At 41.4% G+C, this 25,409-nt stretch overlaps 1 protein-coding gene across 7 annotated transcripts in view; it reads right to left on the bottom strand.

Annotated features, from left to right (window-relative positions):
* ZNF385C (zinc finger protein 385C) overlaps positions 1-25,409 on the bottom strand; it is a 1,559,117-nt gene that overhangs the window by 64,642 nt on the left and 1,469,066 nt on the right. For all 7 annotated transcript variants that reach the window (XM_078645422.1, XM_078645418.1, XM_078645425.1 and 4 more), the window contains one exon: positions 7,267-7,429. In XM_078645422.1, the coding sequence (XP_078501548.1) occupies positions 7,267-7,429 (163 nt within the window). The remainder of the gene's footprint in view (positions 1-7,266; positions 7,430-25,409) is intronic.

Genomic DNA, 25,409 nt, shown 5'->3' with positions numbered 1-25,409 from the left:
GGTGTTAGCTGCATCTGTTTGTAACAGGGTAGACCTCTTTGAAGTTAATCAGCTCGCAGACTATCCTGTCAAGAGCACAACAACACCTCTCCATACCGAAGACTTTTTGTCTGTGCCAGGGAGCAAGTTCACATCTCATTCACACCTATTCAACTGTTAATTCCTGGCTGGCAGAAGTGGGAGACCAAAATGCAGATTTAACATCCAGCAACTTCAAGCAGGTTAAAGGCAACTTTCTAAAAGTACCTTTTCCTTAATAGTTATACAAAAGTTGAGTTTTCCATTACATTGGATTTTGAATAACTATTAAAAAAAGTTCTAGAATTATTTTTCTAGCTGCTTCCTAACCAAACTTAGCATTGTTAGCTGTAATAATGTAATCCAGTGTTCTCCTATGGAGCAACCAGCCTTGCTACAATGAAAATAGTTGTTGGGCCTTGTTCACTGTAAGGACATGAGGAAAAAAATGTTTCCATGCCATATTATTAAATACCGAGACCTCTGCCTAATGGGCAATAGGGCCTACTTAGGGGTGTCTTATTAATATTTAAAAGGATGGCTCAGGCCTGTCAAAAGAGGTTATTTTGACAGGTCGAATTTGCAGTTTAAACTGCACAGTCAGGCTACAAAGGTAGGTCTGGAGACATGCTTTTCAGAGCCAATGCAGCTGATGGCACAATAAGTGCTGCAGGCCACTGGTAGCATTTAATTTACAGGCCCTAGGTAGACTTGGTGCCATATACTAGGGACTTAATAGGAAAAGTAAATAAATCAAGTATATAGCAATTTTACCATATTGAAAGGAGGTGGCGAAGCACTTTACCCCCGGCTGGCAGGGGTAAAGTGCACTGCGTTCTATAGCCAGCAAAAATAGGATTCAGCAAAAAGGCAAAACAAATGTGGGGTGACTCTGAAGAAAGGGCAAATTCCTAAAACAAACCATAAGTATTACACAAACTATTTGTTACTCAGGGTGGAAGGCAAACAGGACAATATAGTTCACAGAAGCCTGCAGTGCTTAACTTTCTTATTGCAGTTTAATTTTGACATCAATACAGAGCTGTAATTAAAAAAAAACTGACAATACTCAACTAATGAGATGTATTACAGCTAACATCATAAAACAGCTTTCTTTAAATAATAATAATAATAATTACATTTATAAAGCTCCTGGTTACACTGAGGCCAGTGTGTCCCCGCGCTACGGAGCAGAACAGCAGTAGTCACAATCAGATGCGTTTTAAGACTCTTCCGGAAGATAGATTCAGAGCATTCCAGCCGGAGTGCCTGGGGAAGCGAGTTCCACATCTGAGCTGCCAGATAACAGAACGAGCGACCGCCCATTCTAGTTCTCCGGATTTTGGGAACGTACACCTTCCCTTTCCCGCTCGATCTTAGAAGTCTAGACGGGCAATAGAGGGTCAGAAAATCCTGCAGGTACCTCGGCCCCTTTCTCTGTAGGATCCGATGGCTAACACACATGGCTTTGAACTTCACTCTTTCCCTAATAGGGAGCCAGTGTAGAGAGGCAAGCGCACCAGTGGCAGAGGCTCTTTTCGGGAGCATAAGATCCAGCCTGGCTGCTGCATTTTGAATGCCTTGTAAGCGTTGCAAACATTTAACATTTGCGCCCAGGTACAGCAAGTTGCCATAGTCTAGGCGCTAGGTTACCAACGCATGCACCAGAATTTGGATGACGTGGGGAGGGTGTTTAAGGTTTACGCAGTCCCCTTAGGATACCAAAGCAGGCGCCTGCCACCCGCAATTGTATGGTAGTCAAAGGATAATTTATTGTCCACCCAAATCCCCAAATTCTTAGCTTGCTCACACGGGGTAGGTGTGGGGCCCAGAGACTGCGGCCACCATGCCGAGAACCATACTGATAGAGCCTTCCCTATTACCAATACCTCGGTCTTACTGACATTCAATTTTAGGCAATTATTTGCCATACAAACGGCCAATTCTTGGAGGCAGGAAACAAAGTTGGAGGCGGCATCAGACCAGGCTTGGGTCAGGGAAACCACCAGCTGAGTGTCATCGGCATATGACAGGGCATTAATCCCAAAAGTGTCTGAGATCTTAGCCAGAGGGGCAACGTAGATATTGAACAATGTAGGGCTCAACATAGAGACCTGCGGCACCCCCTGTGTCAGCTTGATACTCCTAGAGTAGTGGCTACCCTGCATGACTTGGAAACTATGCCCGAGTAGAAAAAGATTCCAGCCACTTTAGTGCTTTTCCACATACACCCCCGCTCTCTAAATCATGCAACAGGGTGTGATGGGCAACGGTGTCGAAAGCGGCACTTAAATCAAGAAAAATTAAGGCCACTGTCTGCCCCTCATCCACAAACTTCCGAATCGTCTCAGTGGAGTAGAGCAGGGCCGATTCTGTAGAATGAAAAGCATGAAAGCCAGACTGAGAGGGATGGAGAAGGTTGCTACTTGCAATGTGTGCGGTAAGTTGGATGTTCACCACTTTTTCTGCCATTTTGGCAAAATACAGAAGCAAAGAGATGGGGCGCAGATTATCCAGCTGATCTATACTAATATGAGGCTTCTTCTGTAAAGGAAGAACCACAGCCTCTTTCCACATTTCTGGGACCACGCCTGAGCTGAAAGACAGCTCTACAAGATGTCTGATATAATGCTCAAGTACATCAATACTACCTCTGAGTAGCCTAGGGGTGGCTGGGTCTCTGGGAGAGTCTGATTTGATGCTGATGGCAATCTTTTTGAGAGCATCCTGGGGCGGCACAATCCATTCAGACAGGCTCTGTACTGTGGAAATACACCTGGGTTCCTTTTCCCCTCTTATTCCATCACGTGCAGAGGCAGGAAAAGAGGCACAAATCTTCTCCACCTTCTCTACAAAATACTCAGCCACTCAATTGCATGCCTCATCAGAGCTCACTATAGGCTCTGCGATCGATGCCAAGGAGGAGATTTCCTTAAAGATCTTGAATAATTATTTAGTAGAGTTCTCCGCTGTTTGAATTCTGCCACTAAAATAAGCTGACTTTGCCCTTCTGATGAGCCGATGGTAGCTCTTGAGATTAAGTTTATATTCGGCTTCCAGAAGGACTGAAAAGTTTTTCCTCCAGCACCTCTCTAGGTGTTTGCAGGAAGATTTAGCAGTACGCAGCTCTTCACTAAACCAAGGTGCAGATTTACCTCTGTTGACAGATGTTTTGATAGTCCAAGGAGCGGTACTTTCTTTGATTCACTCTACATACCTGTTAAAGTATAATTGGTAGTCTAATCTATCATGGAATGGTGTGTGTTATTTGCATTGCATGATAGCTGTAATCGTTTGTCTTTTCTTGCTGCATAATGCAGTCAACACGCACACAAAAAACAAACATACATACACACACTCACATACACACACAAAATGGTTCCTGCTTCACTGTTTCATTATTAGGCCATGTGATTTTTAGGTAGCACATTAGATTCAAGGCATACACTAGGACAAGCAGAGACAAATCCAGGCTGAGGTGCACAGTTACATACACAAAGTGGAAGACAGGCACTAAGAAAACGAAAGTAGATCTGCGATACATATGTTGAACATTTAAAACACAGACCGACGGTTTCTGATTTTTGTTTTCTAAAGCAGGAAAAGTATTGTACAAGAAGATGTTAAGAAGTGGACAGGTAATGCAATTTCTTGTCTACTCTTCTGTAAAGAAACAGGGGAGGGCATTTTCAGTCTGAAAAAAGTCTTCTCTACACTGTTAGAGACATTAAGTGAGTTAGCTAGGTCTTAAAGTAAAATATTATATTCTTTAGAATTCTCTGTTTTTGAAGACTATCAAGCCATGTTTAGATTCTGCACTCACTAGTTTGCTGCAATCAGGTTACAATCATCTCTGAATGCTGAAGAAAGCTGAATGTTTACCTAGAAATCCTGCTAATTTTAGTAACATCACTGACATTTAGTTCCCAGCTCAATTCTTGTCAAAATTCTCTACTGTCAAGCAAAAAGAAACATACCCATGAACATCCCTTAAAACATTTCACTGAGCATCGATGTCCGTTAGTTGCAGTACCTCCTTCAAGTAAGAGCGACATCACCTTAGAATAGGTATACCCCGGGGTGATTTGTGGGACAGATGTAGCTTTGCAGTGGAAAGCATTCTCTGATCAACCAACTCTAACTGCTCTTGCCACTTACAAGAGGGAGCCTAAATAGGGGGCCTTAATACCATGAGGGACGTGTTCTCTCAGTGTTTCATGGCCAGTGGGTGGACATGTTCACTATAACCAGTGCTTGAAATGGAAAAATAGAAGCGACGGTACTATGAACCAGAGTACCTGCTTGTTTCTAAGAAGTGCTAGTACTCTCCAATTACAAATCTAAAGTCACCCTTGAAAAGTGCCAGTACTCTCCCTTTCAAAATAAAAAAGTGCCAGTACTCCGTACTGGACAGTACCGGCCATTTAAAGCACTGACTATAACTGCAACTTCTGCTACCTGGAATCACAGGCAATTATAGAAAGTGTCCCAGGAGGTAGGGCACGGGAAGATTTATTTTATATATTCAGACATTTCCCTTTGATATAATTTCTTATACTATTATCTGAAAAGGTAACACTGAACTAGCTCAGTCAATCACGTAAAAGAACATTTTAGGAATATATGATCTTGAACTGCAAAGTGAAACCTCTATCTTTCTAATGTATATTTTTAAATTTGTGAAAGCCTTACCCATTAAAAATACAAGTGTTGACCTTTAATGAAAAAAACACCCGGAAGACGATGCATTTCACTTCATATTAGCTGTCAGCTTAATACCATAACTTGACTTTGGGACTCAGGAACTCAATGGATAACCTGTACCCTCACACCTACAGACTGAATACCTCCCTCCTCAAATTGCATCACTCCCTCCTCTGCTTACAGATATCCCTTCACCCATGTTTTGCTTGCAATCATCCATCACCGACTGCATATTCATTTCAGCATCCTTTGTTTTCAGACCTCTACCAGTGACTTTGACAGCAAGTGTCTCCTTCTACCAATCACTACAAATTTAATCCGCCCACGTCAGTTCAGACCTCCAGTGTCTCACTTTCTGAAGCCATATCTATCTCATCCCATTTGTTGAAATCTTATCACCCACCTACCACTCTCCCCCAACTTTTAATGGTGATCTCACTCTTCTAACCTTTAGGAATGCAGACTCTCTGTACCCGTCTTCATCAAGAGACCTCTCTCACCTATTCACTACAGATATCCCTCCTCATACCTTTTCTGTAATGATATTCCTCCTCCTACCTATGAGGTGCAGATTTCCCTAATCTAACCTTTCAGCTCCAGCTTCTCTGTCCAAATACATCCCTAATTCACCGCCCCATGTTCACTTCAGATCTTCCTTCACTCTGCTCCAAATCTCTTGTATCCCACCTCTACTCTGTAGACCTCCATCTCTGCTTTTGGCTCCGGATCTTTCTGATTCCATCTTTTGACTACAGACCTCTCTCATCTCATTTTAAGATACATGCGTTCCCTTTAAACCTTTAGTATGCAGGCTTCTCTCCAGCATCACATATTGTTGCGGTTTCATACCGCCATAATTGTTACTATCACCCACACAAATTCTACTTATATAATGAATTTCCTTACTGTGAAATGTTGACTTGGCCATGCTAGATTCCGACCTGTGATCATCTGACCACACACAAGTCTGCAAAGGGCACTTTTACCAAGCAGCCATCTTTCAGACTGCACTGAAAAAGGGCGGGTCAGACCAATACCAATAAGCAATAGCTGCATCTGAAACTACGTACAAATGTGCGCGCCTCCCGGAGTCTGGTAAGCACAAGCCAGGAGACGTGGAAACAAATAGGCAGCAACGTAGGGAAGGACCCCTGATGAAGTTAAGTTTCGGTGAGGATGTGTCCTGGAGTAGCAGAGTGTTGTGTGCCACATTTGATTATTAATCCACAAACACCGTTACTTACGCCAACCCTTTTCCCCACATAATCACTGGAAAAAACAGAGTGACTACAGGGTGACCCTCTTTCACCCACTCCTGAGAAACAAGAAGCCCAACACTAGCGGGTGAGTGCACGAATGTTTGCAGTGTGCTAGAAGTAAATGACACCTGACACCAGTATAAACATCACATACACACAAAATATTTTTAGAAAAAAACAATGCTAATGCTCTGATCTGGAAAAGGATGTGATCATTATGAAATAGGCACTAACTGATAAGCCTATTGAGATTCATATGATGCAAAATACACGTGAAACATCAATGTCCCTCACTAAATTAATGAGAAACGTGATGTGTGTATCGCAGAAGGAGACTTGCTAAGAATAGCGGGTATACAAGTACTCCATGAGTGATTAATGGGTGGCTAACATGGAAGTTCCACTGTGACCACTGAAATAGCATGCACTGGGTGATTCATGCCAGAAGTGAGAAGCTCATGAGGGGATTCTAGATGATTCACTGGTTGTCATAACAAGAAATATTATTAAGACCGGAAGTAATGTGCCCATTTTTGAATTACAGGTTGGATTTGGAAACAAGAAAAGGGCAAGTATATTTATTGCCCAACCATGCACAATTTTGAATGTACCACATTTACAAATACAAAATAGCTGAATGAGCTGAATACCCTGGGAAGGTGAGCCGCATCACCCTGACGAACGTCCCGGACCAATCTAGGTCGTAGAGTAGGGCTGAAACATGTTAGTAAAGGTTCATAGGACCATCATTTCCTAAATACCCCACATAATGTTTGGTTTTAACATCCATGATCACTCCACCGATATAGGGATACCTTGGAGTAGTCAAAAGAATTTTAATCTTTACATTACGCCCCTGGTCTTTCCTTGTAAGACCTCTCTGGAAGATTGTTCATTCCGCCCTGACCTTTAGGAGCCAGGGTGAACCCGATGATGAAGCATGACACTACTAGAGTGTGTGAGGGTTATTTAAAGAAAAGGAAGTCTTTCCTTCCCCGCATTTAGGGACGTGGTACCATAGTGAGGACTAGCATTGCCAGGCACACCATAAACGATACTCTAGGTGGGATACCTTTTTGTATGTATGAATAGATAATGAGGACGTATTTTCCTTCCCAGCAGTGGAAGGACCTCTCTACCCTCCGGGTATGAGAAAGGTAACCTCCTCCCCCTCGCAGATCCTAATGTGCAAGATGCACTGATATTGACCACTGTCCTCTCCATATCAGGCCAGATTACTGCGACGATCTGCTGTTCCAGCATTACTGCTTGCAAGAGGCCTCACCTGCACAACTGGGATCTTCACTCCTGCCCACGTCCAGGATAGCAGGAAAGTTGGTTGTTTTCTCGCGGATGACGGCCGCCATTTTATGCTTGTTCTTCGTGGCTTCAATTGCTTTCAGTTTCCGTGCATGCTTGTGGCCCTTGTAATGGGCTTCAGCCTGGTTCTAAAAAAGAGAGGGAAAACAATTAATTGTATTTATGTATTGAAAACTTTTTTAGGTGCGGTCTCTATGTCTTGATTTTATCCTGTTCCTCCTTCAGTCAACCTCGTGGATCTTTCAGTGGCAGTAATGATGAATAACGAGCCAACTGCAAACTATAGCTAATGCAACACACTTTATTTAGCTAACAGAATATTTATAACAAGGAATTTCAATGGCATGACAGAGACTAGGGGATAGAGAAAACTAAATGAGAATCATTGCAAGGGCGGATGAAAGAGCACAGAATAGTGCACACGACCAGATACTTCAGAACAGAGCTAGGGAACCCGGCAACAGACGAATATGTGTCCCTACGAATAGTCCCTTGTCAAACAATGTTAAAAAATTGATGATTCATAAACCCTGAATACAGGAGCACTCAATCTGGGGAAACCATGATCACTTTCAGGAGAGACAGGAGTATAAAGGACCTATTTGTACACGTTACCTAGAGATCAGGACGCAATCCCAAGAAGACAAAGAACTTGATGGGACGTGTGTTCTCTTACAAAGAAAATAATGAGGATTGATTTAGGCCTCCCAACGCTGAACATCGGAGAACGTTTAGACGTAAAATGATGGTCTTTTAAGATGGTCACTAAAATTATGTGTTTTTGTCAATTCTGAGCAACAAAGATGGTGTGGCCTAAGCAGACGTGCGTGGATATGTGCATATGCACACATTTATAACAACTAATATGTGACATTATGAAATTATGACACACCTCAACAGGAGGTAATCATTTTAGGCCATTCAGGGATATGTCTGCTGTCATAAGACAGGGGTACTGAAACATCTATAGCCCCGGGTTTGATATTTACGAGTTGGCTGATACGGCATCGTTTGTAAGGTTCTATAGGGAGTATTTTCCATCCATACCTGCAGTGACTAACAGTTGGACTGATGTAAAGGCAGTTGTTCCATTAATATCTGAACTATGAACTCCGCACGCATATAAGAAAGACCTCCTTAAGAAAAAAAATGTGAATGTTTTTATTTTATTGTTTGAATACCTGTGTGACTACAAGAGTGGTTCCTCCCTGGTCTGACTGCAAGGCTTGAAACCTGCAGTCTACGGTAAGTGCACTAATTGTGTATGCTCATTATTGTTTTTCTCACGTTTGCTATGGTTGCTGTGAGTCAAAGAGTGTACCACGAGTTGTGCACGACAGTATTTCCCAAATGAGTTGGTAATATGTGTAGGGGATGAAGAAAAACAAGAAAATAGATAGGACAGGAAGAATAATAACTTTAATTCAGTTGGTTCACAGGTGTAACAAGCATTGGCATTGCCAATAGGTCTCGCTTGTGGGACCTTATAAGTATTTAGTTTTGCAGCACAATATCCTTGTTGCATAATCGGATATTGTGCTGCAAAACTAAATACTTATAAGGTCCCACAAGCGAGACCTATTGGCAATGCCAATGCTTGTTTATATATAGCCTGCTAAAGAAATGAATTTGCGCCAGGTATGATATATTTGCCTCTTATTCTTTGCTGTGTTTGCTTATCGGTGCACACTCCTGCACCCTTGTGAACCTTCGTTAGCTTTTGGACCCTTCCCCGCCATGTAGCAATGGTTACTGGTTATCCAAAAATACAGTCTGGCCAAGCGTGACTGGCACTGTCCCTTTTCTTCCCTTATGAGGTTTTTCAAAGACAGAAGCTGTTAGTCACTTTCCTCCGTCAGCGTATGCTTTTAATAGATGTCACACAATGCAGTAATATATTTAACACTGGAACATGCAGGTTTGAGAAGCATTTTTTCCATTTGAAAGAGTCTTTGTTAAATTAATTTTTGCTTGATATTTCAATCAATCAATCTGGATTTATAAAGCGCGGCTAATCACCCGATAGGGTATCCAGGCGCTTGTAGGCCACATAGGCTGATCCGAACAGGCAGGTCTTGCGCTTGTTGAGTGATTTACATTCCAAATGTTTGTCTTGTTGTTTGGCTCCTAGAAGTTTCCCTTCCTCGAGCCCTCAAGCAGGACAGCCCCCAGCTGACGAGGCGCGGCCTGTGGTTACGTAAGTGGAAACAACTGAAGTTAGGTAAGAATTCTCTTACCATTGTGGAGGAACTGAAGCACTCTTTATCGAAAAGAATATATACGAGTTTAAATCGGAATTCAGTGGTATAATTACACTGCTGCCACCTAGTGAGAAGAAGTAGCATTTGAAGTCGGGTTGTAAACAGTCGAAGGCATGATGAATGTGCGCATTTACCGAGTCAGTGCCACACTCTTCCCAGGGCCGTAGCTCCCGTTGGTGCAGCAGGTGCAGTGGCACCGGGCACCGAGGCCGGAGGGCTCCGCTGAATTCTAATTATTCTCGTGTTTTCTCATTCAAACACATTTTTGTTTTGACCATTATAGAAACTTGCGCGGATGAGTTGGTATTTGTTTTTCACTCAATTCAACACCAAATGACTTTAAACACACAAGAAGACGCCTTTACTGATGCACGATGTGAAACAAATTGACGTCTCACTAATAAATAAGGAGAACAGCTACATAGTTTAGCCCTTCCCCCGGCAAAAGCAGGGACCGCCACGGGCAGCCAGAAGGCTGGCTACGCCACTTCAAGCTAGTCAGTGGCACATATAAGTATCCTTTATTTATTAATGTTCTTCAAGACTGTCAGTGTGTCGTGGGGACGCTGGCACTGCTGCTGCTTGTGTGAGGAACTTGCTGAGTGTCGGAGGGAAGCTTGTACTGCTGCTGCCTGCACAGCGCCTGTTCTGTCTCCAAGGAAAGCTGCTGGCTTCGTGGTACTGTCTTTGAGTTAGAGGGGCTGTAGTGCGGTTTGTTTGCATTTGAGGGAAGCTAGCTCTCTTGCTGCCCTTTGGTGTATGGGAGAAGCTCTCTGATGCCGCCATGGGCTGTCCTTGTTCTATGAAGAAACGTGCACTTCGGCTGCCTATGCAACCGAAAACCAACACGTACATGAAAATGCAGAGCGGGAAACTGAAAGTACGGCCGGCCTGCGGCCGGCCATGATTCAATTAGGGGAGGAGAAGCGAATCGGGGACTGTGAGGAGTGGTGGGGGAAAACCAACACGTACATGAAAATGCAGAGCGGGAAACTGAAAGCACGCCGGCCATTATTCAATTAGGGGAGGAGAAGCCGCAGAGCGCACGCTGGGCGAAGCCCTTTGATGTGCTGTGCGGCAAATGGAGGGAGGCTGATGCGCGTTCATGTTTGAACACGTGGTTCACATGAACTTCATGAAAACGCCAGCAAAAAGCTGGTGGTTTCATGAAGATTTTCGCCACTTGAATTCTCGCTCCACTCGATGCGCATGCGCATCGATAGGTCGCTAGACCTAAAAACTATGGGACGGGTAGAGGTAATACTTGCTCTTTACTGCATGTACGAGTACTTAAAACCGACATTAGAGGGAGCTCCATTGCCCCGACGAAGGCCCTCGACCCTCCTTCGAGGGATCTTGTTGTGGACGAAAGATACTGGCAGACTATAAATAGAGACGATGCCAGGGACATAAGCTCACATTAGCATCCTGATCTGTATTTTCCTGTGTACCCAATGATAAAGGAGGTAACTGTCTGGACCCCCTCATATGACCAGAACACATTTATTTATTTCTTCCTCCCCAAGGGGTTAAGACCATCATGTTGGGATTATCTTCACGTGGTGGGGTGGGGTGGCCAATGATAAAGCCTGCTACAAGTAAGTGGGTGACGCTTTTCCGTCCAGATCTTTTTTGCTTTTTGTTTCCTAAAGATGCAGTCTATTTATTCCAGTCATGTGTACAAATAAACAAGCTGCCACATTTTTTTGTCTATACATTATGATTTACACACCTATATGGGTTATACTTTTAATGAACATATCAAATGTGAGATTATGAATGAGATGAAATTGCTCGAAGTTATGTTTTACAGTGATTAAAGCGAAACCAGAAAAAAGGCATTAAACAAGACCATATGGTAAGATCAAAAAATTAAAATCCTCTACAGGCCTTGAAATATCTCATAGCCCACCTGCCATGCTTAGCCACATCTATTGAGGTTGAGTCCATTAACTCTTTGATTTTACCAGGGTGACAAAAAGCATTACATTTTCCAGTCAATGTCCTTTTGAACTTGTAGAAATTATGCAGCCTGAATGAACCCTTTGACGGGCATTTCCAGTGACCTGGTTCTGACCACGTCAGTGTATGTGTGTATTTTTATGTGGTCTGAAGGAATCAAATCGGTCCATTGGCATAGTAATGGAAATGACATGCTAACAGGTGCCATTTGTCTGTAATTTTAGTAAACCTTCTGCTTACTTAGGCAATGCTTATCTTGCTAATAACATAATTCCTATTTAATTGCATGCACGATTGCCTCTCTCTAAGGGTTCAGAAAGTTGGTTGCCGGCCAGCATTTTTATAAATGGACTGAAGGAATGGGCAAAGGTAAGTCAAATAACAGATTTGGTTCTGAAAGGCGGGTCGAGCTAATTTAGATTCAGTCACGTGCCACTGAAAGAGTATTAGAACTGGGCAGAGTCAGTTACCAGTTAGGACCACCTCTGAAAGGTTGCCTATGCTGGGATAGGATCAATCATACATTGGTCTTGCATCGGAATGCATAGTAGAGATGGGGCAGAGTCAGTCACATCCCATGCACAATTTAAAAACATGAAAGGTAAAATAATGCTGAACTGGCTCGCTAGGGGATCCAACACAGACCCTTGCAGATGATGCATTAATCCATGAAGCCACCATCCCTGTCTTAATGTAATTATCTTGATCCACTAAAAAACCTGTAAGTAATATATACATCTTTCTTCTACATAAAAAAAGTAACTGGATCTCTAGGTCGTGTGGCACTTTGCTGATTTTTCAGCCCTCTTCAGTTGGCCAGTGCGATTAATATCACTGCCTTCAACCGAATGGACACACAATATATGCTCCTTTGTGATGGAATTAGCCAGGAGGCGAATTCTGGCTCCAGTTGTGACACAAACCACAACAATGGGCAAAAAATGACAGGGTTTTTAATTCTACAACATAACAATGAAGTTATTTAAAGTAAATGTTGTCATTGAGTATATCCTCTGTATGGGCGTGTGTTGCCAGCTCGAACTTGAGAAGAACAACCCTGCGAGGGAGCATGGGGTCTCCGATGATGAAAGCAGGGGTAACGCCAGCTTCAGAACAGATTTTAGGGGCAGAATACCAAAATGACCTCGAGTCACCTTAAAGATCCCAACCCTAAATGAGCAGCAGGAAGTCAGAGTAAAGAGAAGAGTACAAGTTGTTGGTGACTGACCACATTTTACGATGACAGCCATTAGGCTCCTCGCAACCGTGATCAATCACTTGCGCCAACCATCTGTTTCCCAATAATCTGTTGAGGAGACAAAAGCTAACCAAAATTAGAGGGTGACTGCTCTATTCTGTGAACATCCTGGATAACACTCTGCTAGAGAGTCCAGCCATATAAAAGATGAGGAACCGTTCACAGTGGGATTGAGCTTGAAGCCCACTCAGTAGCAAATATGCTAATAAAAACGAATGTACACAACAGAGGTAGAATAGTGTAGTTATTGATGTCATGAGGGACTCTAAAACCAACAACTGGTAGATTACTTTTTGCTTAATAACAGGCAAAGTGGGCTCTAAACGAAGTGCTGTGTTGTGAGGCTGTGCCTTGCAATTCTGTGCTTCTGATGACGGGTGGATATCGCACTTATTATATGAGAAAAATACTACACTACAGAAAATAATCCAGTTTGTGGAAATGTGCAGAGCTCACATGCCTTCTGGGAAGACCACAAAAACTAAAGGCAGTTTAACAATTGCTAAGCCATAAATAGAAGAAAAAAATCTAGAACAATATAAACACAGGAACTTGCATAAAGTAGAACACAAATCAAATCATAGTATTAAAAAAATGTTGAGGTTAAAGGATAGAACAACATTTGTAAGCAAAAGTCAGACTAGAATATTTTTCATTCAGAAAATGAGACCTGGTATAGGATTGGTGAGAGGAAACCAATCTACATATAGAGTCTAAAACCTAGCGGCTAAAGATAAAATACAATGGAGCCATAGTCAGGAAACAGGAAAACTTACTTCACAGCTAATAAAATCAACAGCATATTCAAGTATTTATTTTTATAAAATATTATGCTTATAGACCGAGATAAAAACGTAATGTTAGAAAAGGAAATATAGAAAAGCGAGGTGAGACGATGTGGCCTTAAAGGCTACAGCAGTCCACTTCAAAGCTGGGGAACTCGTTTCGATTCTCGGCAACGACGCTCAACATACTGTGATTCTGTGCAAATCACTTCGGGCCCGATGTAGGTAATAGGGAAATACCGATTCCTAAATACCGAATTTTACCGATTCGGTATTTAGAAATCGGTATTTCAGATGTAGGTAAGAATTCAGTAAAAAATACCGAATTCTAAATATTCGTTATTACCGAATCGGTAATTGAGATTCAGTAATAACAAATACCTACCCATTCATTCCTATGGGCTTGGAGGCCCATAGGAATGAATGTGAAGACATTCGGTATTACCGATTCGGTATTACCAAATCGGTAATACAGGGAGGTATTTCAAGGGTGCCAGGGTGTCCAGAGGACACCCTGTTGCACATCTGAAATGTGCATGTGTGCACATGTGGCACACATGCATGCCCTAAGGGCATGGATGTGTGCCACATGGCACATTTCAAAAAGCAAAAAACTGCTTTTTGAAAGGAAATCGCTACTTACCACCAACTTGAAGTTGGTGGTAAATAGCGATTCATTAAGGCTGAGGTGCACTATTTTAAGTGCTACCTACATTGCATTTAAGGAATCGGTATTACCGATTCCTTAAATGCAAGGCCAATAAGGAATCGGTATTAAGGAATCGGTATTTACAGAATCCTTATTACCGATTCCGTCCCTACATCCCACATGGCTAAATACCGGTCGGTAAGGTAAAATGTAACGAATTTTACCGTTACCGACCGGTATTTGCCCACCTACACCTGGCCCCAAATCTCCCCATGACTAACAACATTGAATGTGTCCGTCCGTAACTAAACTGGTGCTCATGTAAAGAGCTCTGATACCTGATATCCTCGGGTCTAGTTCGCGCTATATAAAACTCTAAAGAAAAATAACATCGTTAAGGTGATTTCCAGTAAATTCTGTCCACCTTGTTCCAACAGATGAAAGGATTGTTAGGTGGCACATACAAGGAATCAATAGTGGAATGCTTGCTACCAAGCAGTGGAGGACAGACACAGATTACCATCATCCTTACGGAAGTGCAGAATATAGAATTGTACAAACATTTCTGTCCAGTTCCATTTAAGAGGGCCTAACTTAGAAATGGGTGGTAATAGGACAGCTGCCTAAATGTAGCTGGTGACTCATGCCCACCTCTCCCTCCCCTATCTCAGAGTCTGGAAATGCCTCTTTCATGAAAACTGAGACACCATCTGCTTCGCTGTAAGGAAAGCCATTGAGTGGGCCCAATGCTGGCGAAAATGCCATCAGAGGGACCTCCCCATAAGGAGGGCAGCCCCAAGTAATGCTATGCTGACTGGTCTCCATGCTGTTGCCAACTACTGTGTTCATACAAAGAAAAATCACCCCATCCCCTTCCTCGCCCCATTCCTTATTTCATTTTGGATTTGGCGACCCTCTCAAATGGTCACCACTTTCCAAAGCTGTTTTCTATTTCCATGGATGACAACAGCCACGCCATCTATAAATTCCACTGCCTAAGACAGCCCTTCCTGTTTTTTCTTGGGCCTTTTAAAGTTTGCATCTTTCATAAGAGTTGCTTGGGAACGTTCACTTCACTAGAAAGTACAAGGTGCCTTCCAAAATTATATATTTACTATTTCTATGTTAACATGGGCAAATATTTTGGCTTAAGTAACAGTCCTTTACTTCCTTATCTTAAGGAGGATTAGCTTCAGGGTTTAAAGAAGGATGCAAAGGGTTGATTGTATGTGTTCCCCATGGCGGACCAGAAATTAATAAATATGATAATCCCTGTTGTATGTTTAGGCTTACCGGGAGAGGGTGTTTCATCTCAGTAGTAGCTGGAAGCTAGCCATTTCACAAGCCTTCGTTTCTCACAGAGGACATCGGGAGCTCTGTGCCACTGGTCGAGAAGCAGAAGGTGCATTAAAAGGAGCCCAAGATCTCTGGGCTATGTGCTTTCTATCCTTAAGTTATCCTTTTTTTGACAGGGACACATGGAAATGATAGTGAAGATTCTCTCAGATGCTTTAGCATTTTTCTTTTGGTGAAGTAGTAGCTGCTAGCCGTTTTCTATTTTTAAGAGGGTGGAAGGCAACAAGTAGCCCAGTAAACATTTTTTGGCGGATGTCCTTTGGTGAAAATAAACCCTTGGGACAAAGTTTGAGGCGGCTCTGCATAAGTAAAACATGAATGAATAAATAAAACTAGAGGAGAATCATAACCATGCTCAGACTTTGTCATAAATATAAGTAATGAGAAATAGGAGGAGCAGACAAAGTATGTTGTTTCTTTTAACGTATTTCGCATTCAGTCTAAGGATGTTTCTCTTGTCAGTTTTCTGGAGGTAAGCTCATAGCTCATAGCTCAGGGCAGGTCTGGGGAGAGTTTTTCCTTCAATTGGCTCAGAGAAAGAAACTCAGAATCCATCTGAATTGATATTGAAGACAGAGGCATCAGCAGAAGAGTAGTTTCATGTCCATGGACAGAGAGCAACTGTACTGTTATTTTTACTAGGGCAAGAAGTCATCTGGGCAAGACGATAAGGTATATCCTCCGTCTGTGGTCTCCCAGTTTAGCGGGGTACAAGACCCCATTCCAGTCCAACACACTATCCAGGAACAATTGATGAGGTTTGATTCCCTTAGCTATGGAAGTTTTTTTTGTGTGCTCCTGGATCCTTATTGTTCTAAAGCTGTTTTTGGGAGACCAATCAGCCCAGGTGGCTCTGAGATTGTACCAAGAAACACCCTAGTTCTTTAAAGGGAGGGAACTGTTGCTTGTCCTCGAGGTTATTTTAGATTTTTTTCTATATTAGTTCAGAAGGAAAGCTCTTAAGGTCCGAACTGTCAACAATGTGACGGGAACCTATTTGATTTGATGGTTTGGGACTGGATCTTGGTCTCTGAATCATCTATTCCACCAATTGTGCTCCTGAGATATCTTCAAGAAATGTGGGTGGATTCACTTATAAGTCTCAGAGTCCTCTCTTTTTTATGAAGAGGGTTCATACGGGGTAAGCAGAGGGTATCATCATTCTTTCTACATGACCAAGAGGAACAAACTTTGCCTTTGTTACCTCTAAGGAGGGACAAAACAGTTTCCTCCACTATACTCTCCTTCCTTGAGCTTCCTTTCTCCTCAAGCCACCAAAGGTTGTGGGCCTAGTTCTTTGGCTGTTAATCTGAAGGTCAGATCTTTTAAACAGGGATTTTTTTTATCTTCCGGTCTTTGTCAGTCCAAGCTTCTAGGAGGCCTTCTACAAATCAGCCCAATAACCATCACGGTTTATCTCCCGACAATTTGGGGTGGAGAGACAAATCTCTAATTAATTGTTCTCCAAAATGTTTTTTTATTTCTGCAGGATTGTTTTGCCAATTTTTGTTTATAGCCACAATAGGACTTCATTGGTCTGCAATAAAGGCCATAGGTCTTTAAGGTTTTGAGTCAAGGAGAGAGGCCTATGTTTTTTTAACCCGTCCAGGGATCAACTCTTGTTTTCTTTATTGCAGAATTACTCTTTAGGGCCTTCGTGGACAGTCTCAATTCATAAGCATATGGGGTTTCTTCTTCGTGGCGATTCCTACAGCGAAGAGAATTAGAGAGTGGGTTCCTTTCTATTTGTCATTAAGATCTAAAGATTCTAAGGGCAGAATTGCATTAATTGTAGCCCTTACTTTAATTTCAAAAGCTAATTCAGCTTTTCATGGGGATCACAGGATTAACTTTCTCGTCACTCATGCCAGTGCATCATCATTTTCATGGTCTTTGTGTCATCTTATTGATATAGTAAAAGCTTTTAAGGTTTGACTGCAGGGAATTATTGATTACAGACAGTCTGAAGGTTTGTCAATTTTGGGTCTGCTAAGAGAGGCTGTAAGTCTTTTAACTCTTCTATGAGCAGATAGACTAAGAAGGTAATTATTTTAGCTTACTTGGATTCTAGCGAGAACCTTACAGAATCTATGCAGGTGCATTCTCCCAGTGGTATAGCTGCTTCCTGGGAGGAAAGGCCAGGATTTCCTATTGTAGACATTTGCAAAGCTGCTACCTGAGCTACTCTTTCTTCTTTGTTTCACAATATGGAGTGTATGTAGCTCGCATGTCTGAATTATGTTTTGATATTTGAAAATCCCCATAAAATATGTAAAACAAATATAGAATGTCAAAATACATAAAATCACATTTTAAAAATAGAATAAAAACCATACAGAATTAAAATCATGAGTCAATTAATTAAAACATAATCCATCCAAAGTACCTATATAAGAGTACTTAACCTATGTCTCAGACACCAAGCGCGATATAAATATTTGGACCCACCAAAGACTGTTAACTCTTTGTTATCAGATCTTAATAACCCTAGTGCATGTTCACAGTCATATACGGTTCTGCAGAAAGGCATTATCCTTTTTCTTTCTGATATAGTATGCTAGACAGAGAACAAAAAGTGGGTTCTGGATTCCGCATGCATCTTGCACGAAGGACAAGTTTTCAGCAAATCAATATTTGCTCGCCAGCTACTATGAAAACAATCACAAGGTAATATTCCAATTCAGAATTTTATAAATAGCAATCATGCCGTAACTAGTTCGATCTGATAAAAAAAACGTTCAAACTTCAACACATTTTTTAAATCTAAGAACCTCTCAGTCAAGGAGTCCAATTTCAAATCTGACCAGCATCTTTCCTGAACATATCAACAAATATCTAACTTTAACAGTGGAAGTTAATTTCTTGGTAATTGATTCAGGATTATCCCACACCTTATGGAGATCCAACTTCTAAAACCATGACTTGATGTACACAAACCAAACTACTTTACCTCCTTTGTCCATTTTTCTCAGTTCTGCAAATGCCTGCTTATAGCATGCCAATGATTTATAAGACCACAATATCACCCAATATAACAGAGGTATAAGATTAGCCAAATCTGTACAGTCTGCTACAGTGGTGCATTTTGTGGAAGATTAAGAAGTGCTTGCCTAAATCTATTTTCCATGTGAACAGGACTGTTTAGATTGCAACTGCCCCATAGATCTGCATCATATAAAGCTGCACCCAGCCGTTAAGTACAATATATTTTCAAAACTGCAGAGGTTGGGTGATACATGGAGGATCCGTGCAATTTTAAAACTGAAAAGGCTCCGTAATGAAGAGTCATTTGGCTTTTTGTGACCTAAAGAACCTACATGGATGGAATACCATAAGTTTTGTTTTTCCAGGATCAATTACCAATCCACTACAGTGCAGAAGTTCAAAAATCTGTTAAGTAAGTTCTGAATGCCCATAGGGGTTTTAGAGATAAGTAAGGTGTCTGTTATGGTTACTGTCCCTTTAATGGAATTCTACCAGCCTTGCTTTCTTGACATCATTATGAGAATGTTATGTTTTCTCCTGAAGTGCCAGTTGTTGTGATCTCCTGTTGATGGTTGTATTATTAAAGCTCCTTCTACAACTTATCCAGTGAAGTTTGAAGTACCTTTAAGACCACACTTGGATTTTTTCACCAGAACACAATCACCTACATTCCACTTCCTAAGTTTGACATGCATCTTAGTGTCATAGCGTTGTTTATATTTTTGTTGATAATTTGTCAACGCCTCTCTCCTTCTCACCTCTCTTTCAACACTGTCATCACGACCTTTCTCAGGAAGCCAGGTAGGATTGAGTTTAGAACAAGCTAACCTACCCCTCAAGGCCTCGAAAGGAGATCTCTGCATGACAGCATTGGGAGTCGTGCGATGTGCCCACCACGTCTCCCTCAAGACACTGCTAAAAGAAACTTTGGACTCCAAAGCCCTTTGTGCACAACTCTTCACAACTCTATTCATCCTCTCTGTGAGACCATTAGCTTGTGGAGAGTAAAGAGCTGTTTTCTGATGAATAACACCAAGGTTTTTTAAGAAATCGTCCATTTCCCTGGAGGTGAATTGTACTCCATTGTCGGAGAGCAGGAATTTAGGTATACCCTCTGACACAAATACCTCTTTCAAAAATTCAATCACAGTTCTAGAATTAACAACACTCATACATTTGGAAACAACCCATTTAGATGTAAAATCAACTAGCAAAACAACAAATCTTTCATGCGCAGGCATAAGCTCAAACGGACCTGCAATGTCCAGACCCAATTTAGTCCATACGGCTATAGGAACTTCAACTGGTGACAAAGGAGATTGACTAGTGGTACGTGATTTGTCATTGACGGCACACAAGTGACAATCCTTGACAACAGACTCCACCATATTATCCATACCGGGCCACCAGTACCTTTCTCTAATACGAGCCTTCGTAAGGTTCCTACCTAAATGCCCTTCATGAGCTAGGTTAATGACTCTCTCTCTCAAATCACCTGGAGGTACAACCCTGTCACCTCTCATCAAATTATCCTGAATGAATGTTAAATCATCTCTTACTGTCCAGAAAGGCTTCAAGACTAACTCAAGAGCATCATAGTTAGGCCAGCCATCTCTAATTACACTTTTAAGCAATTTAAAACTAACGTCATCAGTAACACTCTGTGACCATTCTTCCTTGGAAATGCTAGACTCTAAAACCCAATTTACACAAACACCTTCTGTGATACAATCCCTTACAATAGGAAGGCGAGAAAGACAATCTGCAGGTTTATTGTTCGACCCAGGGATGTAGTGTACTCTAAAGTTGAACTCTTGCAGTCCTTCACTCCATCTTTTTAACCTAGGCGTCATATGATCACTTTGATGACATAAAAAAATTTGTACCAGGGGACGGTGATCAGATTTTACAATAAAGGGAATCCCCCACAAATAAAATTTAAAGTGAAGTACAGACCAAAATACTGCCAACGCTTCTCTCTCTATACAAGAATAATTAATTTCAGCTTCTCTTAAGGCTCTAGAGGCGAAGGCAACAACAACCTCTTCACCATTCACAATCTGAGAAAGTACAGCACCTAAACCCTTTAGGCTGGCGTCAGTTGTGAGAATAGTTTTGAGCTTCGAGTCAAAATGACCCAGAGTAGGCATTTTACCGATCTCCTTTTTTACCAATTTAAAAGCTTTTTCACAGTCAGCAGACCAAGAAAAATGTACACCCTTCTTTAAGAGAGATCTAATGGGTTCGACAAGACTGGCGAAACCTTTGACAAACTTGGAATAAAATTCTGCCATGCCTAAAAATGACTTAACCTGATCTTTATCTACAGGAGTCGGTGCACCTACAATGCTCTCAGCTAACTCTAGTTTTGGCTGAATTCCATTTCCAGAAATAACATGTCCTAAATATGTAATTGAATTTAAACCAATGCGACACTTTTCTTTCTTTACAGTAAGACCACTCTCATCTAACTTGCTCAAAACAGATCTTAATACCTTGTCATGTTCATCCTCATCCATTCCATATATCAAAATATCGTCCTGAAAGAACATGACATTTGAAAGACAACCCAAGACCATCTTCATTACTCTTTGAAAACACGCAGCAGCTGAGGCTAAGCCAAATGGCATTCGTAAAAACTGATAAGCACCCAATGGCGTGACAAAAGATGTTAAATGTCTGCAATCTTTATGTAAAACAACTTGATGATAAGCTGAAGAGAGATCAAGTACACTAAACACTTTCGCACCCTTCAAGGTACTAATGCTCTCAGCTATGTTGGGCAATGGCTGTCGATCTACCCAGATCCATTCATTCAGTCCGCGCAGGTCCACACACATCCTAATTGACTTCCCACCATCTTTGGGCGCTAGAACTACTGGACTCAACCATTCAGAAGATTCGATTTCTTCGATCACCCCTAATTTCAGCAATCTTTCAATTTCACACTTGAGTGGTTCAAGCATCATGTTAGGTACTTTTCTCACTTTGTGCACACATGGTTTGGCAGATTTCTTGAGGATAATCCTGTGCTCAAAGCCTTTTAGACAGCCTAAGGTGTCTGCAAAAACTTTTGGATAAATAGTGAAATACTTCTCAGACCCTGACACAAAATCTATCTGAGAAGAAGTAGAAACAGGAAAGGACGCCGCAAGAAAATCTTCTTTTAACATAACTTGGTCTTTTGGGTCTTCAGCTCCTGGATTAAGGATAATCCCTAAGTCATGTTGATGTCGCCATCCAAGAAGATTGTCACCTCTGACAGCAACATAAACCTTGCCAGAAATACATCTGCCTCTGAAAGAAATGTTAGCAACAGTATAACCTAGTATTTCTATCTTTGATTTGGTATAGCTCAAAGGAGAGATATCAGAAGGCAGGAGTTTAACATTCTCTAAACCAACCGCCTCATCCCAAATTCTGTTCCCAATTAAGGTAAAAGGAGATCCAGAGTCAGCCATAAGTTTGAATACAAACTTGTCAATCCTAATGTCACAAAATGGCATAAAAATGCGCTCTTCGTCAACAATACCTTCGCTGACACTGGAAACAACAACTGTACGTATAATATCAGAAACAGGTTCATTTGTTTCTCTCTTTTTACCAGACCTACATACACGAGCATAATGCCCTTTGATACCACAATTATTACAAATGCTGTCTTTAGCAAAACATTGAGGAAAATTGGACGAATGAAAGAAACTCCCACACCTAAAACAACGCATTTTTTGATTGGTGAAAGAACGTTGTTGACGAGAATCATGTTCTTTGGAAATAGTGGATTCTCTGGAGGAAGAAGGACGAGCCTCAAAAGAGTTTTTTTGGAAAGGTGGATTCTTTTGAGAAGGTTTACCCTTAGGTCCAACACTAATTTTAGCCACTTCCTCATGACACTCAGTGAATTCATCTTCTTCTAGCATATGTACAGAATTAGCAGTTTTCTTCTTATTATCGTTAACAGTTTGACTCTCATCTTCTTTATTCTTTCTTATCTCTTTGACCCATGTAGAGGTGTTCTCCATACCCTCTACAATAGCTAATGCCTCTTTCAATGAAGGATTTTTTTACAATAATTTTTCTTGTACCCTAGAACTGTTCGTGCATCGAACAAGTTGATCTCTAACAAGAGATTCAGAAAGATCACCAAAATCACATGTGCGTGAGAGAGTTTTCAGAGCAGCGACATATGTTCCAACACGTTCACGAGAGCCTTGAACACGTGTAAAAAATCTATGTCGCTCTAAAACAACATTTATCCTTGGACCAAAATACTGTTCTAACATAGTCATAGACATTTCGAAAATATCTGCAGGTTCACCATCAGCCCCACCTACAGGTATAGTGTCCATACTATCATACGTATGTCTGCCCTCTACACCCAAATTGTGTAATAAAATAGCTTGTTTTCTGACTGCTGAAAATTTCTCCCCCCCCAATGGCAACCAAATACGAATCAAACAAGTTCCTCCATCTCTTCCAAGGAAGAATGGGTTCACCCTCCTCTGAAAGAAAAGGAGGTGACTGTGACATGCTAGAAGTAGTAGCCATTATCAAGATAGACCAAAATACAGAGGATGTTTGTAAACAGTGAAAAGTAGTGTGGCTTAGAAGAGAAATTAATAATCTATGAAAAATATGTAAGATCAAATATCAAAGTTCTGAAAACTGAATATGATACCTAAGTAGTGAATGATGAGTAGATAAAACTTAATACTTCACAGAAAAATAAAGTAAAGAATATGCTGTTATACACATCAATAATGAAAATAGGCAAAAACAAGTTTACTAGGGTGTATCAAGCTGCTGTGCGCATCAGCGAGGTAATTTGATGATTAATAGTCAAAATGCGCTGCCGTGCGCATCGGCGTGGTTAAATCTGTTGTAATTGTAAACAAAATGCGCTGCCGTGCGCATCGGCGTGGATGCCAGGGAAATCCAAAATGGCCGCCGCGTGATGACGTCACGCGTAGGACGTCAGTCGTCAGACGGCAGGAACTCAAGATCCAAACAAAGTTGTCGGAGAGTAGAAACAGTGCACGCTCACTTCAAGGTGGCGGAGCGAGGAATGGAACGAGGCACACGCTCACCTGATGCTGGCACACGCTCACCTGATGCTGGAGCAGGGAAGAGAACGAGGTACTCGCGCAATGATGAGCGCGAAACTGGTACACGCGATGGCACAGGATGACGATTCAAATAACAACAGGTAACGGTAAGCCTCAAGAAAAAGGCATTACTAATGACAGATACCTGTTTTAAGAGAAAATTCAGTACGTTTTCCGTTGAAATCCGCAAGTAGGCACTGCAAAGCCTGTCAATGTAAAATGAAATGATTTCCAGAGTAGTCCAATAAAACAAAGAAGTGAAAAGTTCACCAGTTCAATGTACAGAGTCTCTGAAAATGAAAAATTGAAATCCAATCCAAGAAAGGCAAAGAAATTTGTGGTAGATAATCCAGACCATAGAAAGCAAGTCCAAAATAAGTATGTTATGTCCAATGTAATCCAAAAGGAAAACGAAAATTCAGAAAAATCCAAGTTAAAAACGAAATTCCAAAGGTAGGGGAGTTGATGGTTGTAGGTGCTTGTCCCCAATCAAGCCTTGACCCTCGTCGCCAGTGATAAAAGCTCAGAAGCAGGATAAGTTGTAGAAGGAGCTTTAATAATACAACCATCAACAGGAGATCACAGCAACTGGCACTTCAGGAGAAAACATAACATTCTCATAATGATGTCAAGAAAGCAAGGCTGGTAGAATTCCATTAAAGGGACAGTAACCATAACAGTGTCCTCTCTAAAGAGAAGGGAGGATATTATCTGACTAGCTAATTTAGGGAAATCATAACATTTGTAGAGCATTTTGATTAACCAATTTATATATAATGTAATAAAGGACAGGGCCAACACACAGCCTTGACAAACCCCGCGCCCAATTCAGTCTGTCGATTCATTTCTCTGCATAATTATCAGTGTAAAGGAGTATTATTGATCCCAACAAATTCTGTGGCATTCCCATATTCCTTGACACTTCCAAGAGCTTGAGTTGTGGAACCAAATCAAAATTCGATGCAAGAGTTTTCTAAAGCAATAAAATAAACTGGAATTCCCGGTCAATAGAACTAGTATGTAATTTAAATCCTGCCTGATGATGGGGCATTCTTGAGACTCACTAATCCACCCGTGGACTCTGGCTAATAATTGACTACTAAAACCTTTTGTTCATTATCAATTAAACTAATAAGCCTACAGTTCCCAAAATTGTCTCTATTTCTTTTTTTATAGACCGGGAAAAATCTTGACCCCTCCCCAAGACTAGGCTTTGGCTACCATGAGTAAGAAAAAGCAAAAACGATCTTGTTTCCTTATTTTCCCTGGTAATGACCAAATCTCGCGAATACATCTGCTCCCACCTCCTCTTCCTTGTATTCAGAGTTAACTCATATTTATTCCTGACATTTGCTATCTCAGTTCTAGTGCCTCCTTTAATTACCAATAACAGTTTATATTTTTCCTTCCTACAGTTGGTATCAAACGAAGACATTCTTCTTGATTTGGAAGACAGCAGGTTCATACTCTGCTCAAAATGTTCTTTGAATGCTATAAGCATAGTGTTGTGGATGTTAATTATTGGAATCTCTTTGGACGAACAGTTTAAATGAGGTTTGAGGATATCAGCAACAGTAGTATGAATACTGGCGGGCACATCTGGTCTCGCCTCTATTGAAGGCTATCTCACACGTCTCCTATTGTTATCATAAAGGAAAGGCATTACGGCCTCATTAGTGGATGCCGACAGGTCAGTAAGAGGAGAGCTGTTAATGAACAGAGTCAGTGCATAGTGTGCACTATCATT

The sequence above is a fragment of the Lissotriton helveticus genome, chromosome 5_1 (genome assembly GCF_964261635.1).
Source record: "Lissotriton helveticus chromosome 5_1, aLisHel1.1, whole genome shotgun sequence".
NCBI classification, from domain to species: domain Eukaryota; kingdom Metazoa; phylum Chordata; class Amphibia; order Caudata; family Salamandridae; genus Lissotriton; species Lissotriton helveticus.
Note: the sequence above shows the minus strand (reverse complement) of the source record. Positions and strands in the feature narration are given on the sequence as shown.